Here is a 14565-nt window from a genome sequence, read left to right on the forward strand (position 1 = left end):
ATTTTTAATTCCATGTTTTGCTTGTTTGATTACGTATGTTTATTTTTCATTGTATCTGGTGCCTGTTTGTGGGGGGTGGTTCTTCTACCTTTTTTCTTGTGTATATAATACATCTTTGTATACATTGAGACTTTTATCAGTTTTATCTGTAATTGAAAACTCTTATAATTAAAAAACAGCAGGTGTTCATCATTAATGTTCATTTAAAACATCCCGTTTGACTCCTTCTAAGGCCGTGGACTATGAAGGCAAGACTTAGTATTTGAATGCTGCAGCCTCTAAATTCCTGTCTGTGAGCAGTCACATTGATAGGTGCTCCCTAACAGCCTGTTTTATGTGACTCTTGCAGTTTAAAGGAAAACTCCACCGTTTTTGAAAATGTTCTATGTTTTAACCTCAGCTTAGACGAGTTAATACATGCCTATTTTTTTTCAATGCGTGCACTTAATCTTTATACAGCATGTTGTGAATGTGTTAGCATTTAGCCTAGCCCCATTCATTCCTTAGGGTGCTTTCACATATACACTGTTTAGGTCGGTCCGAGTACGGTTCGTTTTGGTCAGTGTAACCACAACAGCCGCCGTTGCAGAGATTCGCTGTCACCTTTACGTTTGAGCTGATGATTTTATAAATGCATAGCTGTCCTCCACACACAAATAATGACAATACAGACTTTTTAGCAAACGGCTCCGTGAGAAAGGCTTTAATAGAACAGCTACGCAATTTCGCGTTAAAGCAAAGAAACTTCGCAAAGATGTGCATCGTTTATCTCCACATAGCTGCGCTCTCCCTGTCAGAGACCAATGACAGCGCTGACCGTTGTCACATGGTTTACGGTGCGGCATTTCGAGTACAGTAAAAAAAAATATGTGAACACGGACCGCACTAACTGAAATATTATACAATGTATTTTGGTGCGCTCCGAGGCCGCACCACGGTGCGCACCAACATATGTGAAAACACTCTTAGGATCCAAACAGGGATCCTAAGGAATATTTCCCTTGCAACGTCACTTTTGTTAGGCTTCTGATTGGCCAAAGTGACTTTATAATTTGGTTTATATTGCCGCCTGCTGGTGTGTCATGCTCTTGACAGCGCTTGATTGCATGTTTTTGCTTTTTCATGAAGACAGCGATTTTCTTTTAAACTGAGCATGTGTGGATGGGATTTTTTTTTTGGGGGGGGGGGGGACTCTGGTTATAAAAATACCCGCGTCCATGTGGACTAGGCCTGAGTAAAATATTGAAAAACTGGTGATTTCCTTTAAAGGAGATTACACAGTAACACAGATCAGACAGATGGATTTGTATAGTTACAGGATGTTTTTGAACACACGCTGGCAACTCATTTTCTGCTAGAAACACATTTAAAAGTGCATTTTCTAGGTTAAGGGGTTTTAACATTGTGTTTTAAAAAAATTAGTAAAGGGTTTCCAAACATAGTTTTGACAATATATGTTATTTTTCCATTGACATGTTTGACGCTATTTCTTTAATTTATATTGTTATAGTTAAAAATAGTATTGCATTTTGCAGCGCAATATTTGATAAGATTACATTTATTTATTTATAATAGTTTCATGACCATCTTAAATGGATTCATTACACCATTACATTACTATATGGTAGTGTTACTTATTAATAGTTGTCATCTTCATAAAGTAAAACCTTTTTCTTCTTTCACACACTTTAAATGAAAGTGACAGGTTTAGTCAAGTGTTTGATGGTGATTAACACTAAACAGTAGAAAAACAGCCTTAAGCGACGTACGAAGAACGGGCCCCTGATAATTATGTGAGATATTGACAACTGTTGTCATGATAATCACATGACGTACTACAAGCAAGCCCAACAAGACCGCAAACAAGTTTACAAATGAGAGATTTACTTACTAGTCCATCAACAAGATCGCCAGATCAGCATCCCTCCAGTACTGTCCTTTAGCTCACGCCAACGAGTAAAAACCTGACCGAGTGGGACTCTTGTCCGGTTCCTAACGCGGTCAGATTCTCTTTTCCTACTCACTTCCGAAAGCGCTTTCTTAACTTTTAAATCAAATTCGCACGTGCAGTTGTTGTTATAGACTTGATCGACTTCATGCAGCGCTGCAAGAACCGACAGCCAGATCTCGGATCACTCTCGCGGTACTTTGACGTCATCCAGCGGTCGGTTCTTGCAGCGCCGCACGAAGTCGAACAAGCCTAACGTGTGTGACGTCGTTGCTGTAAAGCAAGTCGTGATTTGTCAGGGGCGGTTCTTGCATTGCTGGTTTTGGTAGCGGCGTCCTCCCCGAGCTTCAACAGGAGGATGATTCGCCTTACTATGACTTTGTTTACCATCGAAATAACTTTGAAGCTGTTATATTAAGGTAAAATAACTGCATAGTGTGTCTTTAACAGCCAAAAATGTCATTAGTTTTGTGTTGCTTATAATAATTATAGACAAGATGATAACACACATAAGAAGTCTTTCATAATTACATGTAGATGCAGGTGTGGTGGAGCTAATGGGGTGTTGCCAGTAACAATTGTAAAGTTGACTATTATTCTTAGTTAATCGTAAACTGTTGTAATATACTTATAACTTGTGAATGTAATTCTCAGTAACTTAACTTCCAAAGACCTAGAGCCCGTTTCAGAAAGGTGGTTAAGTAAAAACTCTGAGTTTGTTAACCCTGAAATGAGGGAAACTCTGAGTTTTCTGTTTCAAAAAGGAAGGTAGGTTAAACCTGAGACAGCGGGGTAAGTCAAGCCTATTTCAGAAGGATAGGTAACTTATACTCAGAGTCTGTTTCCGGAGTAACTTTGTGAACCTAACCTGGTCGGGAGCAGGTTTTATCCTGTAAACTCAGAGTTTCTTGTGGTCTCCTCCCCGTTTTTAAAGGAGTAGCGGTGTTTAATCTTGTTAATTTCTTTAGTACATTCATTCATTGCGCACATTTTATTACGTACCCTGTAAAATATGTTTTTTAGCTGTCTTTAAGTTATAATCAAATTGCCAGTTCAAATCATTTTACCTTTGTGCTTTATATATTTTATAAATTACACTTAAATTAAAAAAAAAAAATTAAACAGTATATTGAAATGACTAGTAAACCAATTTGATATACTTAAGTGCAGAGACGTCTAAGTGACTAAATTTTAAGTGCTTTTTATAGAGAATCCTGCAGATGATGATGTTCCATTAATTTGAAGGAACTTACATTTATGTTGCAAGAGGATTTTGAGACCGCGAGTGGATTTTTGTCATATCCACTTGCATTTATGTGAGCGGAATTATTTATTTTTTGTGCAGTCATTTTAGAAATAAATATCCTTACGTCACTAATATCAGTCTTTGTGGTGCTCTTACATCTAAACAGTTACCTTGACATTTCTTCTGTATTCACTCATCATTATCGCTGGTTTAGTGGGTAGTACTGTGTGCAGTAGTTAGGGCAGACGTACTGTCAGCGATCTGAGTTCGAATCTCTGTGAATTTCTGTTTTATTCATGACAAACATTTGTAAAGTTCGTAGCCTTAAAGTATTATGCTTAATTTCATTTTTAGCTGAGCTGCTGTCATCTTTTTGTCCATGGGATTGCATCTGCATGAAAATGGATATAATAACGTACAGTCCTCAGTTTATTTACTTCTGATATTTTTACCGTGATGAAAAATTAAATGTACACATTTACTAGAGTAGCAATTTCCAACAAAAACTCTTTTCTTTAAAATACATGCTCGTAGTTGCTGCACACTTGCAGTAACACTTTCAGTTTTAGTAGTAAAAAGGATTAAGACCTTTTTGTCACGTGCTGTTGCCATGGTAAATGGTAATATTGGAGCTCCATTGATGATGGCTTTTCATTGTGGCTGTGCACGCACTTAACTCAGAGTCAACCTACTCAGAGTCGATTGAACTAACTCAGATCAGCTGTTCTGTAACCAGTTTCCTATCTCAAGAGTAAGTCAACTCAGAGTTCAAGTTTAAACTCAGAGTTGGTTACCTCCTTATTGAAACGGGCCCCTGGAGGTCCACATATGTGGACATCACATTTTCTTTTTTTGCACCATAATACTTAATTCTGTGTAACTCGAACCTGTTTTACACATACAGTACATGGACAATTACACTGCTTCATGTTCAAAGAAAAATATTTAGTTATTATATTTATTGGTTCTTCCTAACCCCAAAATAGCTGGAAGAAATCTGAAAAAAGACCAACCAAAGCTCAGGTCTTAGGAGGTTAAATAAACCAGGCTTGATGACGTATGCAGCCTGCATATGCGACCTCTGGGGGCTGCAACCTTCAGATTGAGAAAAGGCCTTCGTGTTGTGAACTCTAGGGGTGAGGCTTAAGGAAAATGGGCATAATATTCAGATTACGATTATTTTCATCCGCCATGCAGTTTACAAATGTTTCATGAATCAGATGTGAACCCTGTTGTAAGATGATATTTGCACATGGATCTGCATTTGTTTCTACATTAGATTGATTAATGAGATCCAGTTTTTGTAAACCCAGATTTACAAGTCTGCTATCTGATAATGGAGATCAAATAAGAAATCTAAGTCTAAAGTCTCATAATCTGATGAGGAGTACCAACGTTTAATTTCAATCATTGTTAGTCAATATTAAAGTTATCAAGATTATGTTTTCAAAGAAAGATATTTACATTACGTAGGATGATTTCATGTATCACAACAGAAAATCACTAAAATGACTAGCTGGGTTTTCACCTGTATCAAATCAAATGTTTTTGTATACCAGCAGATAATGTGTGCATTTGTAATATCCTGAAATTGATGTGGCTTCACTGAAGCTGGGAAGAAAAACACTTCAACATTTCATTCAAAAAGCAGAAGTGGAAGACATTTCAGAGTTTTTGTTTGACAAGTTGGCAGTACGTAGCAAGTAAAAATACAGTTATCACCACTATTGAAGGTAAGTTCGAAATGTTATCTCATAAAAATCATTTAAGTGTCTTTCTGCTGTAGTTCACATTAATCCAGCTTAAACTGATAAACGTAGCATTTATCCATGGTTTAGTATTCACTTGTAGTACTGAGAGTAAAATTAGTTCTGTATATGTATATTCTATTCACCCTGCTGTATATACAATAGAAAAATGTAATGTCTTCTGTTTCAAATGTATATCACATTGGTTTTGTTATTTATTTTATTTGACTTATTTATCTGGTATTACTTACTTTCTTAGTTTTACTTTTAAAATGTTCTTTCTGTTCTCATTTGATATGTATGTATGTACCAAGAGCTCCTGAAAACCACAACAAATTCCTCGCCTTCCTGGCGAATAAAACTCATTCTGATTCTGATTAATGGTGGAGAATGATAGAGAATTGTGCATCACAATAGTTGTTGCTCTGACACAAAACTTACAGCAAGTATTATATCTTTTCAATGTCATAGCCACGTAATGCATTTGTCGGACACTAATTTATAGGGGACAGAGAATGAAAAACCATTTTTACCTTGTCTTTGTTGAATAATGGTAGTCTACCCACATTCACAAACATACAAAAAGTGCTAAACATGCTAAACATCTCAAGTCTCGTAGAAATTCCTCTTTTAGAAATGTCAGCCAGAAAACAGCCCAATCTGAAAAACTGATGCTTATGACATCACAGGCATCTAATTGCCCTTCCACTTTAAAATAATTGGCTGAATGTTTTGAGTGGCAACAAAGTCAGCCAATCAGTAATGAGATTGCAAGTTAAGCCAGTAGGGGGAGCCAAATAGGTGCAAAACCACTTGTTTAAAATACCGCACCCTAATAGAGCTATCTGAAAGAGGTTTTTAGGAAGCTTCTAAGGCATTACAGATCCAAACAAAAACATTTTTGTCTACATGTCACATCACAGAACAAGAATAAATACTCCGTTCAATCATTCTATGTCACCTTTAACTCTTTCACCGCCAGCGTTTTTTTAAAAAGTTGCCAGCCAGCGCCAGCGTTTTTCATGATTTTCGCCAAAGTTTAATGCCTTACAGAAAATGTTCTTCTTTAAATATATAAACATACAATATACCAAATGAAAGAACAGACCCTCTGCTTTCAAACAAACAAAAAAAAAACGTTTCATCCTACCTTTAGTGGTTCTTTTGTAATCAGCTTTTGAATATGGGTAGGTTTCTGCAAAAACACCACATTTTGAGCAAAAAACAGAGATAATTCCATTTTTGTTACGGACTTTTCATAGAGATCCCATTCAGAGGGATCTTTAAAACAGACACGGACATGCAGCCACTTGCCATAGGGCAATACTTCCGGGTTTAAAAAGTTGCGGAAGTATCCACCTGGTGGATAATAGCGGTATTGCGGAAAGACGGAAAATCTCGTCATTGGCGGGGAACGGTTTTCTCTTAATTGACGAGATATCTCGTCAATAGCGGTGAAATAGTTAAGCTAAGTTATTTCATCATTTTATAAAGCTAAATATTTGTCTTTTCCATAAATACGAAGCTTCATTATTGAAAACATGTGAATTTATTTATCATTGTAAATCGTCTTGAAGTGACGAAACAGAATAGCCTCCAATTAGCATAACTTTGTTTTCCTTACTTACCCTGTGTGCTTTTCTCATGTGTGTGAGTTTCTGAGTGATGACTGACTTGAGCAGACAGCCAGGTTTGAATGTAATATCTCTGAGACACTGATATTGTCCAGTGACTGTAAAATGCACTGCACCACTAGAGTAGGCAAAAGTACTCTCATTTAAATGTACTCTTTCCACAATGCTTCTCAAGTTAGTGTCATTATCATTGGTCGGGTCCCCTGTTATGGAGCTCGACAATATGTCTCCACAATTCTCTATTCTTGGCAATGCTGATGATTACTTTTGTTTCCTCTTCCCCTTTCTGGGAGTGACTGACTGCTCTTCGTTGCAAATTGGAATTTGAATTGAATCGACTCCGCCCTACAGGAAGTTGAATTGGAATTGGAATGACAGAAAGTGGAATTAAATTCATGGCAATTCAAAGAAATTCCACAGTCACACAACAGAAAGAATCTCACATACGTTTAGTGAAAGTTAATTTGGAAAATTGTTTGGCAACCATTTTAAAAACTTGTTTAAAGTAAAGCATTCTGGGAAATAAAGTCATGTGCCATCGTGTTCCATAAAATTACATTTACAAAAAAATCGAACTTAATTATTTGTTATGTGACTAGAGTTTTTAACATTAATTGCTGGGTGGAAACATTTGCTGTTAATGTAATCTGTACAAGTAGTTCAAATTAATATAATTTATAGAATCATATCTGACATATACTGAAAGCTTCATTTTTACCACTTCACTTACTGTATAATATGTATATGAATTCCTTGAAATTTCTATGTTTCGCTTACTTTAATTCAAATTCGAATTGTAATTCTAGATCCTGTTTTTGACATCAATTCAAATTCAAGAATTGAATTGGAATTCAGGAGTCATTCTTAATTCAATTCTGAATTGTGCACAAGCCTGATTTGCCAGTTTGAGAGTTTCTAGTTGAGTGTTGAAATATGATCTCTCTTTTCTCTTGTTTGATTGAACTTGAAATCATCCTTCGCAACTTCTTTTTCTGTGATGAGCTGCAATTTTGAACTGCTGACCCAGCTCGGCTGCTTTGACTTCGGCCTTTTGCCCAGGACCTTTTCACTCGCTGCTACAAGCACAGTGTTGAGTGTGTCTGCTCTTTGCTGTATTAGGTCCTGGGTGTTTTCGGTTTTACTCGACTCGTCAAGAAGAGCGGCAAATTGATTGCGAAGTTCCAAGTCAAAATTCGCTTGGATGTTCATGTCTTTCAGCTTGTCATACTGAAAGGTGATGGATGAGCTTCTTGCTGTTCTGTTTAAATTTGGCGCTCACCATCTTGTGGTCTCATTCAATGGCACAGGTGTTGTTAGCGCGACTTCCACCACTTGATGTTGAAAACAATTTGGTCTAGTTGAGCAAAGTCTCCTTTTGGGCTCTTATATATGTGCACAGTCTCGTTGGTCAATTGCGAAACCAAGAGTTCCCTGGGCACAGATTTGCGCAGACATGCTGATTAATCTTTGACCATTGTTGTTCGAGATTGTGTGGTAGCTGAAGTTGCCTACCACTTTAGGATTGGTGTCATAACTGTTCTTACCAATTCTTGCATTTAAGTCACCTGCAAGAATGGTGACCATGTGTGGCGGAATTGACTTAATCAGCTTGTCAAGATCGTCATAGAATGTGTTTTTTGCTGAAGGATCTGATGTCTCCATCAGGGCATACGCGAAAACAAAGCATATTTAAGGATTGCCTTCTAAATGCATGACAATTATACACTCTGGCTGATTTGTGGCTTTTCGGTGAGTCTGTATGTGCCATCGTCCAGCTGCTGTATGTCTTATAGCCCGGATGTCGGGTGTTCGGAGTCGGTGCTCTTGAAGTGCTTTGAGGTCGATGTGATGTTTCTTGCAGCCGGCTATGATGCACCTGAGATATGATAGAAAGACGTGGGAAGTGCAGCAACAGGAAGAATGACAGGGTGCGCTGTAGACGTAATTGCCTGCGCTTTATATTAATATAATTCTATTAAAATTTCGCAGTCGCACAGGCAGGAAAAATACTCGCAAAATGTGACTATTTACTCACAGTCTATAGCCCTGGTTGATGTTGCCACTCTTCGCTGATTTGATGTAACCAGTGGCAGGCAAGTGGCCGACCTACCACCGTGGTCCTTTTTCGACTGGGCAGCGACCGTGCCAGCATCTTTTGAATTGTGTTGTGGTTTTTTCATATTGTATTCTTTACTAGGTTACTCCACGAAGGGTCACAGTGCAGTAGATTTTGCCTGTCAAGGTTAGTGTAACAGAGTATATGTAGCATATTATTACCCACCTCTGCTGACCACTCACTATAGACTAATGACTGATCTCATTACAGCATCATTATACAATGAAAACATCATCTGAGCTTCAGAAACTATCTATGATGTTTTTTTTTTCATGTTCTGCAGAATTGGATCAGAGCTGGATGATGGCGTTTGTTTCAGATCTCCTGGTGAACTCACTCAATGAACTGATAAAAGCCCAACTGAAGGAGTTTCAGTGGCATCTGAAGAATCATGGTGGAATTTCAGCTGCTGAGCTGGAGGATGCAGATGTCTTAGATACAGTAGATAAGATAATTAAGTGTTATGGACCAGACGGAGCTATGGAGATCACACTGAACATCTTAAGGAAGATGAATCAAAACCATCTGGCTCAACTGCTGGAGAACAAACACAAAGAAGGTAAAGCAAAGAGTTTTAGCTCATGTAAGACTTCAAATGGAGAAAAATTAAAGGTGTGAAAAGGTTTCTTATTCAGTTTTTTTTTCCCTCAAAGGTCCAGTGACAGTTGACAGTAAAGCTGCTGATGGTTATTACACTGAGCTGAGCATCAGACTGAAGAACATCTTAAAACAGGACTATGAGCGGATATTGGACGGTAATTCACAGACTGGCCATCGGAAATATCTGAACGATATTTACACTGATCTCTTTATAGTAGAGAATGAGACTGGAGGAGCAGTGACTGAGCATGAAGTGAGACAAATTGAATTAAATCTCATCCGAACTCCTGCTGAGGACTCTCCAATCAAATGCAATGACGTATTTAAAGTCCAGTGTGATAGACGAAACAGAAAAGTGATGACGATGGGCATCGCTGGGGTGGGAAAAACTGTCTCAGTCAATAAATTCATTCTTGACTGGGCTGAAGGAAAGGAAAATCAGGAAATCGTCTTTGTTTTTCCTCTGCCTTTCCGTCAGCTGAATGTGATTCAAAAGGATTATAGCCTAATGGATCTGATTCACGAATACTTTAGCTGTGTTAAACAACTCCCATCATTACCTGAAGATGAAGGAAAGATCATGTTCATCTTTGATGGCCTGGATGAGTGTCGATTCCCTTTGAGCTTTGAGAAGAGCCAGAGATTGACAGATGTTCATGAAAAAACAACAGTGGGTGTCATTGTTACAAACCTGATTAAGAAAAACCTGCTTCCTTTTTCTCTCATCTGGATCACCTCCAGACCAGCAGCAGCCAATCAGATCCCTCGAGACTACATTGATCAGATGACAGAGGTCCGAGGATTCAACGATGAGCAAAAGGAAAAATACTTCACCAAAAACAGCAAACCTGATGTGGCAGAGAAAATCATCTCACACATGAGAAAATCCAGGAGTCTTTACATCATGTGTCACATTCCTGTCTTCTGCTGGATCTCTCTCTGTGTTTTTCAGCCTCTGCTGACTAAAGAGGATCATGACAAAATTCCCACAACCCTCACAGGGATGTACATATACTTCTTACTTTCTCAGATGCAGCAAATGAAAAAGAAATACCGTGATGGTCTTCCTACATCTTTTAAAGATGTTGTTCTGAAGCTCAGTAAACTGGCCTTTAAACAGCTGCAGAAAGGAAACCTGATTTTCTATGAAGAAGATCTTCAGAAATGTGGGCTGGATGTCAGTGAAGGTCTTGTTTACTCTGGGTTGTGCACTCAGATATTTCAAACAGAAAAGCCAGTTTCTGGGAGAAATGTGTACAGCTTTGTACATCTCAGCATTCAAGAATTCCTCGCTGCTCTCTATGCAATTATAATTTACAAAGATAAAAAAACAAATCCATTCCCTGTCTCTCTGGGTGAAAAAGTGCAATGGATATTTAAATATTCACTGTTAGAGCTTCATAAGAGTGCAATTGAGAATGCTCTTCAGAGCAAGAACGGACACCTGGACCTTCTCCTCCGGTTCCTCATGGGTCTTTCACTGAAGTCCAGTCAGAATGAGCTAAGGGAACTTCTGCCCACACTGAAGATTACAAATAAAGAAGAAAACATAACAGACACTGCTGATTATATCAAAATGAAAATTGAGGAAGCGAAATCAGATGAGAGGAGAATCAATCTCTTCTACTGCTTGGGTGAACTTAAAGATTATTCACTGATCAGAGAAATTCAAAAGTATCTGAATTCAGGAGATCTTTCAGCTCAGAGTCTTTCTTCTGTTCAGTGGTCTGCTCTGGTGTTTGTGCTGCTGATGTCAGAAGAGATTCAAGAGACGTTTGAGCTGCAGAAGTACAGAAGATCTGATGAAGCACTGATTCGACTATTGCCAGTGATCAAACAAACCAAAAGAGCTCTGTAAGATTCATTTATACATTCATTCATATCAGTGCTAGGGTGGCCATCCGTGCCACGTCCCCAACGGGTTTTCGGGTGCGTTCTCCGGAGGTCGCGTTGGTCGACCGCATACGTCATCGAGGTTCTCACATTTCGGTTAAAATACATTAGAAAATTAAGTTTTATTTCTTTTAAGACATACAATCATTGTAGTTTCATTATTACCTTAAAATGTAATGGTTGCTTTTCTTAAATTAAACCCGAAATATTAAACCTTGATGACGTATACAGTCGACTAACGTGACTTCCGGAGAACGAACCCGAAAACATGTTTGGAACGTGTTTGGCGGAACTGGCACGAATGGCCGTCCTAATCAGTGCTAACACAAACCTTTACTTTGATTATTGATTAATGATCATTTTCTGTGTTTCTGTGGACTTTTAGTTTGTATTTTGAGTTCCTGTTTCCTGTTTGTAGTTCTTTGTTGTTCAGTTGTGGTTTGGTTGCTCTGTTGAGGCCTTGTTAGCTCTTAAGCCCCTGTGTGTATATATATAGCCTACTGTTTCCTTTGTTCTTTGTTGGTTTTGGTTTGATGTACCAGCACCCTCAAGGACCACATTAAAAGAACATTGCCTATCTAACATACTTCCCAGATGTTGCACTAATAGATATTTTCTAATTTGGACTACATGATCACATGCAATCTAAACTAATATGGTATGGTCCTTGAGGGTAACTGGCAGAATTCTTGGATTATACTCTGTTGCTGGTTGGGTCCCACTTTACCATGGTCATTTTTGGGGGGAGGGGTCATGGAGCCAGGCCAGACTGGTCGCAGAAGCCTGTGTCCCCTATATTAACGGTGGCCAGACTGGGGATTTTGGGGACACCTCTCCAGAGCCCTACCACAAAATATACCACTCTCCAAAAACTAGTTTACAACATGGCTGCCTCTCCTTAAATAAATATCCTTAATATAAACACAGAATCATCTGCAAATCTCCCTACCAAAATCCCTTGTCCAGTCCACTGGTATGGGGGGCGTTATCTAACTTTTTTAACTGGAACAAGTTGTTAAGCCACGTCTCGGACGGCGTGACAATGGAGGCCCCAAAAAATGTCTCCGCTTGGCATCTGGTTTTTTTAGGACAGAAGGGAAAAATATAGAAAAAAGATAGTGTAGAGAACTTAATTCAACTACATGCAGGGATCCTCACCCTTGTTATACACAAGTAACAGGCTTACACCAAAAAGTCATATGAAAGTACAAAATTTATTAATACACAATTTTAGAACAAACAAACAGCATAAAACACAATTTAAAAAGGGAAAAAATTATATATGGTTATTCAAATTCAAGGGTTAGGGAATAATCACAATCTGGCGCCCCCTAGTTAGACTGTGAATAAAAAGGGCTCTCTTAACAAATCACACCAATAAAGTCATAACACGGCAAACAGTCACACGTGAGATTTACACAGCAAGGGCAAATAACACATTTTAAATCAGTGTAAATACTGCAAAATTAACCCCACACATTTAGAAATAATATGACTAATTTGGTTTGATCAGTATAGAAGCTCTAAAAACCATTCACAATTATACATCAAACACAGGCGAGCAGCCAATATCCCACAAAATCAGGAAGACTTTACATAAGCAACAAAGTCACAATCATAATGTCTAAAAAGCAGGGTTTTATGAAACACAGTCAACAGTTTCGTCACTCACGGCCCCGCCCACTTCGCACTAGTAGTGCGGGAATGAAGCGCTACAGATGAGGCAATGACAGCGATACACAAGCAACTCTCGGCTCCAACGATTTCCCGGACACGATGGCCAGCGAGAGAAACCGGAACTGTGGAACAGATCTGTGAAACAGAGGAAGAGCAATCAGTCCCAAATCGTTACACATCAATGTCCACTCTTTCGTAACCGGGGAGAGTTCACACTTTCCTCTACACGAATAAGTAGCGCGCGTTGTTTGTCTCTCGTGGACCTCTCGCTGCCCGGAGTCAATCGCGATCGTCGTCACTGCATGTATCGATCGGCATACAGCGTTGAAGCTTATCTCGTTGCAGTTCCCCTCTCCGTCAAAGAAAAAAAAAACCCGAAAGGGCTGCATGCTGGCGCTTATATTCTGTGAATCTTCCAATCATGCTACACCCCTGGCTCATCAGCAACATTGAACACACCTGCGAACAAAAGCTTGGAGACACACATGCACACCTGATAAACATTAACCCACCCTCACAAGATGTCAAACGGTCAGTGTTCACCTCCCGTTACATTTTCCCCCCGCCTTTAACAATGGTCGGCCCGAACATAGTCCTTAAAAGCCAAGCAGAGAGTCCAAGGCCACGGGGTGTCCAGACAGTTAGGGTTTGTAGCGTGCAGGTTTTGTGCCCCGAGTAGCACGCAAGGGGTATCGACGAGAGTCCTGGTTACCGATTTCTGCAACAAGCTCTAGGGCGGGGTCGTGACTCGTAACTACAGGAGGCAACATTACTGGGTCCCGCTCAACAGGAGGCAGAGTGTCTATGTCAAACCCAGGGGCTTCATGGGCTTGTATGACTGGTGCATATGGAGGGGAAATACCAATTGTTAAGTCCACGGGCTCACAGCGAGGATTTAGAGCATCAATCTGGAGTTGGGGGGCCAAATGGGGTGAGGCTAGAGGGGCGGAGGGCCGATGGTGTTGTTCTAGAGGGTCGGCTTGGTGTTGGGGAGCAGAAGTAAGTGGAGCTGGGGAAGTGAAAGGCCAGTGGTGCTGCCCGAGGCTGCGTCGGTTGGGATACTGACTTTCGCTGGAGCAACCCTCTTCACTATGGCTGGTCACTTGTTGATCCCCAGGACAGGGTCGTAGGTTATTGCGCTGAATTGTTCGAATGGGGCCCTCTTTCGTCTCAGGGCGAATGCTAAAGACCGGTTGATCTTTGCGTGGTTGGCCCACCACTACAAAGGGTGTAGGGAGCCATTGTGGGGCTAGTTTTCCTTTGGCTCTCCGGCGGAAGTTCCTTAGCAATACCCTCTCCCCCGGTAACAGTGGCAAGGTTCTGGCATTCTTGTTGTAGCTAGTTTGGTTCCACTGCTGGCGGCGTTCAACATTGTTGCGTACGGTGGCATAAGCTTGAAGGAGGGTTTGATGATGGTTCCTGACCCAGCCCTCCACATCATCCCGGTACTGCGACGGTGCGGCCTCATGGAGCACATCCACTGGCAGTCTAGCATGGCGGCCAAAAAGCACATAATGAGGGGTCATCCCAGTGCTTGAGTGAGTAGTGTTGTTTTAAGCTTGCAAGAGAGCCGGCAACTGGCTGGGCCATTTAGCGTGAGAGTCTGCATCCATAGTGCTCAGGAGGAAAAGGAGGGTACGGTTAAACCGTTCACAAACTCCGTTGCCCTGTGGGTGGTAGGGCGTAGTGCGACTCTTCTTACA

The 14565-nt window shown here is 40.0% G+C and overlaps 1 protein-coding gene across 1 annotated transcript in view; it reads left to right on the forward strand.

Moving 5' to 3' along the window:
- Positions 1-2240: 2240 nt before the first annotated feature.
- LOC129445294 (uncharacterized) overlaps positions 2241-14565 on the forward strand; it is a 36886-nt gene continuing 24561 nt past the window's right edge. The window contains 4 exon segments of the mRNA XM_073860043.1: positions 2241-2367; positions 4754-4927; positions 8976-9251; positions 9346-11146. Coding sequence (XP_073716144.1) covers positions 8993-9251; positions 9346-11146 — 2060 coding nt within the window. The 5' untranslated portion in view covers positions 2241-2367; positions 4754-4927; positions 8976-8992.

The sequence above is a fragment of the Misgurnus anguillicaudatus genome, chromosome 3, assembly GCF_027580225.2.
Source record: "Misgurnus anguillicaudatus chromosome 3, ASM2758022v2, whole genome shotgun sequence".
Lineage (NCBI taxonomy): Eukaryota > Metazoa > Chordata > Actinopteri > Cypriniformes > Cobitidae > Misgurnus > Misgurnus anguillicaudatus.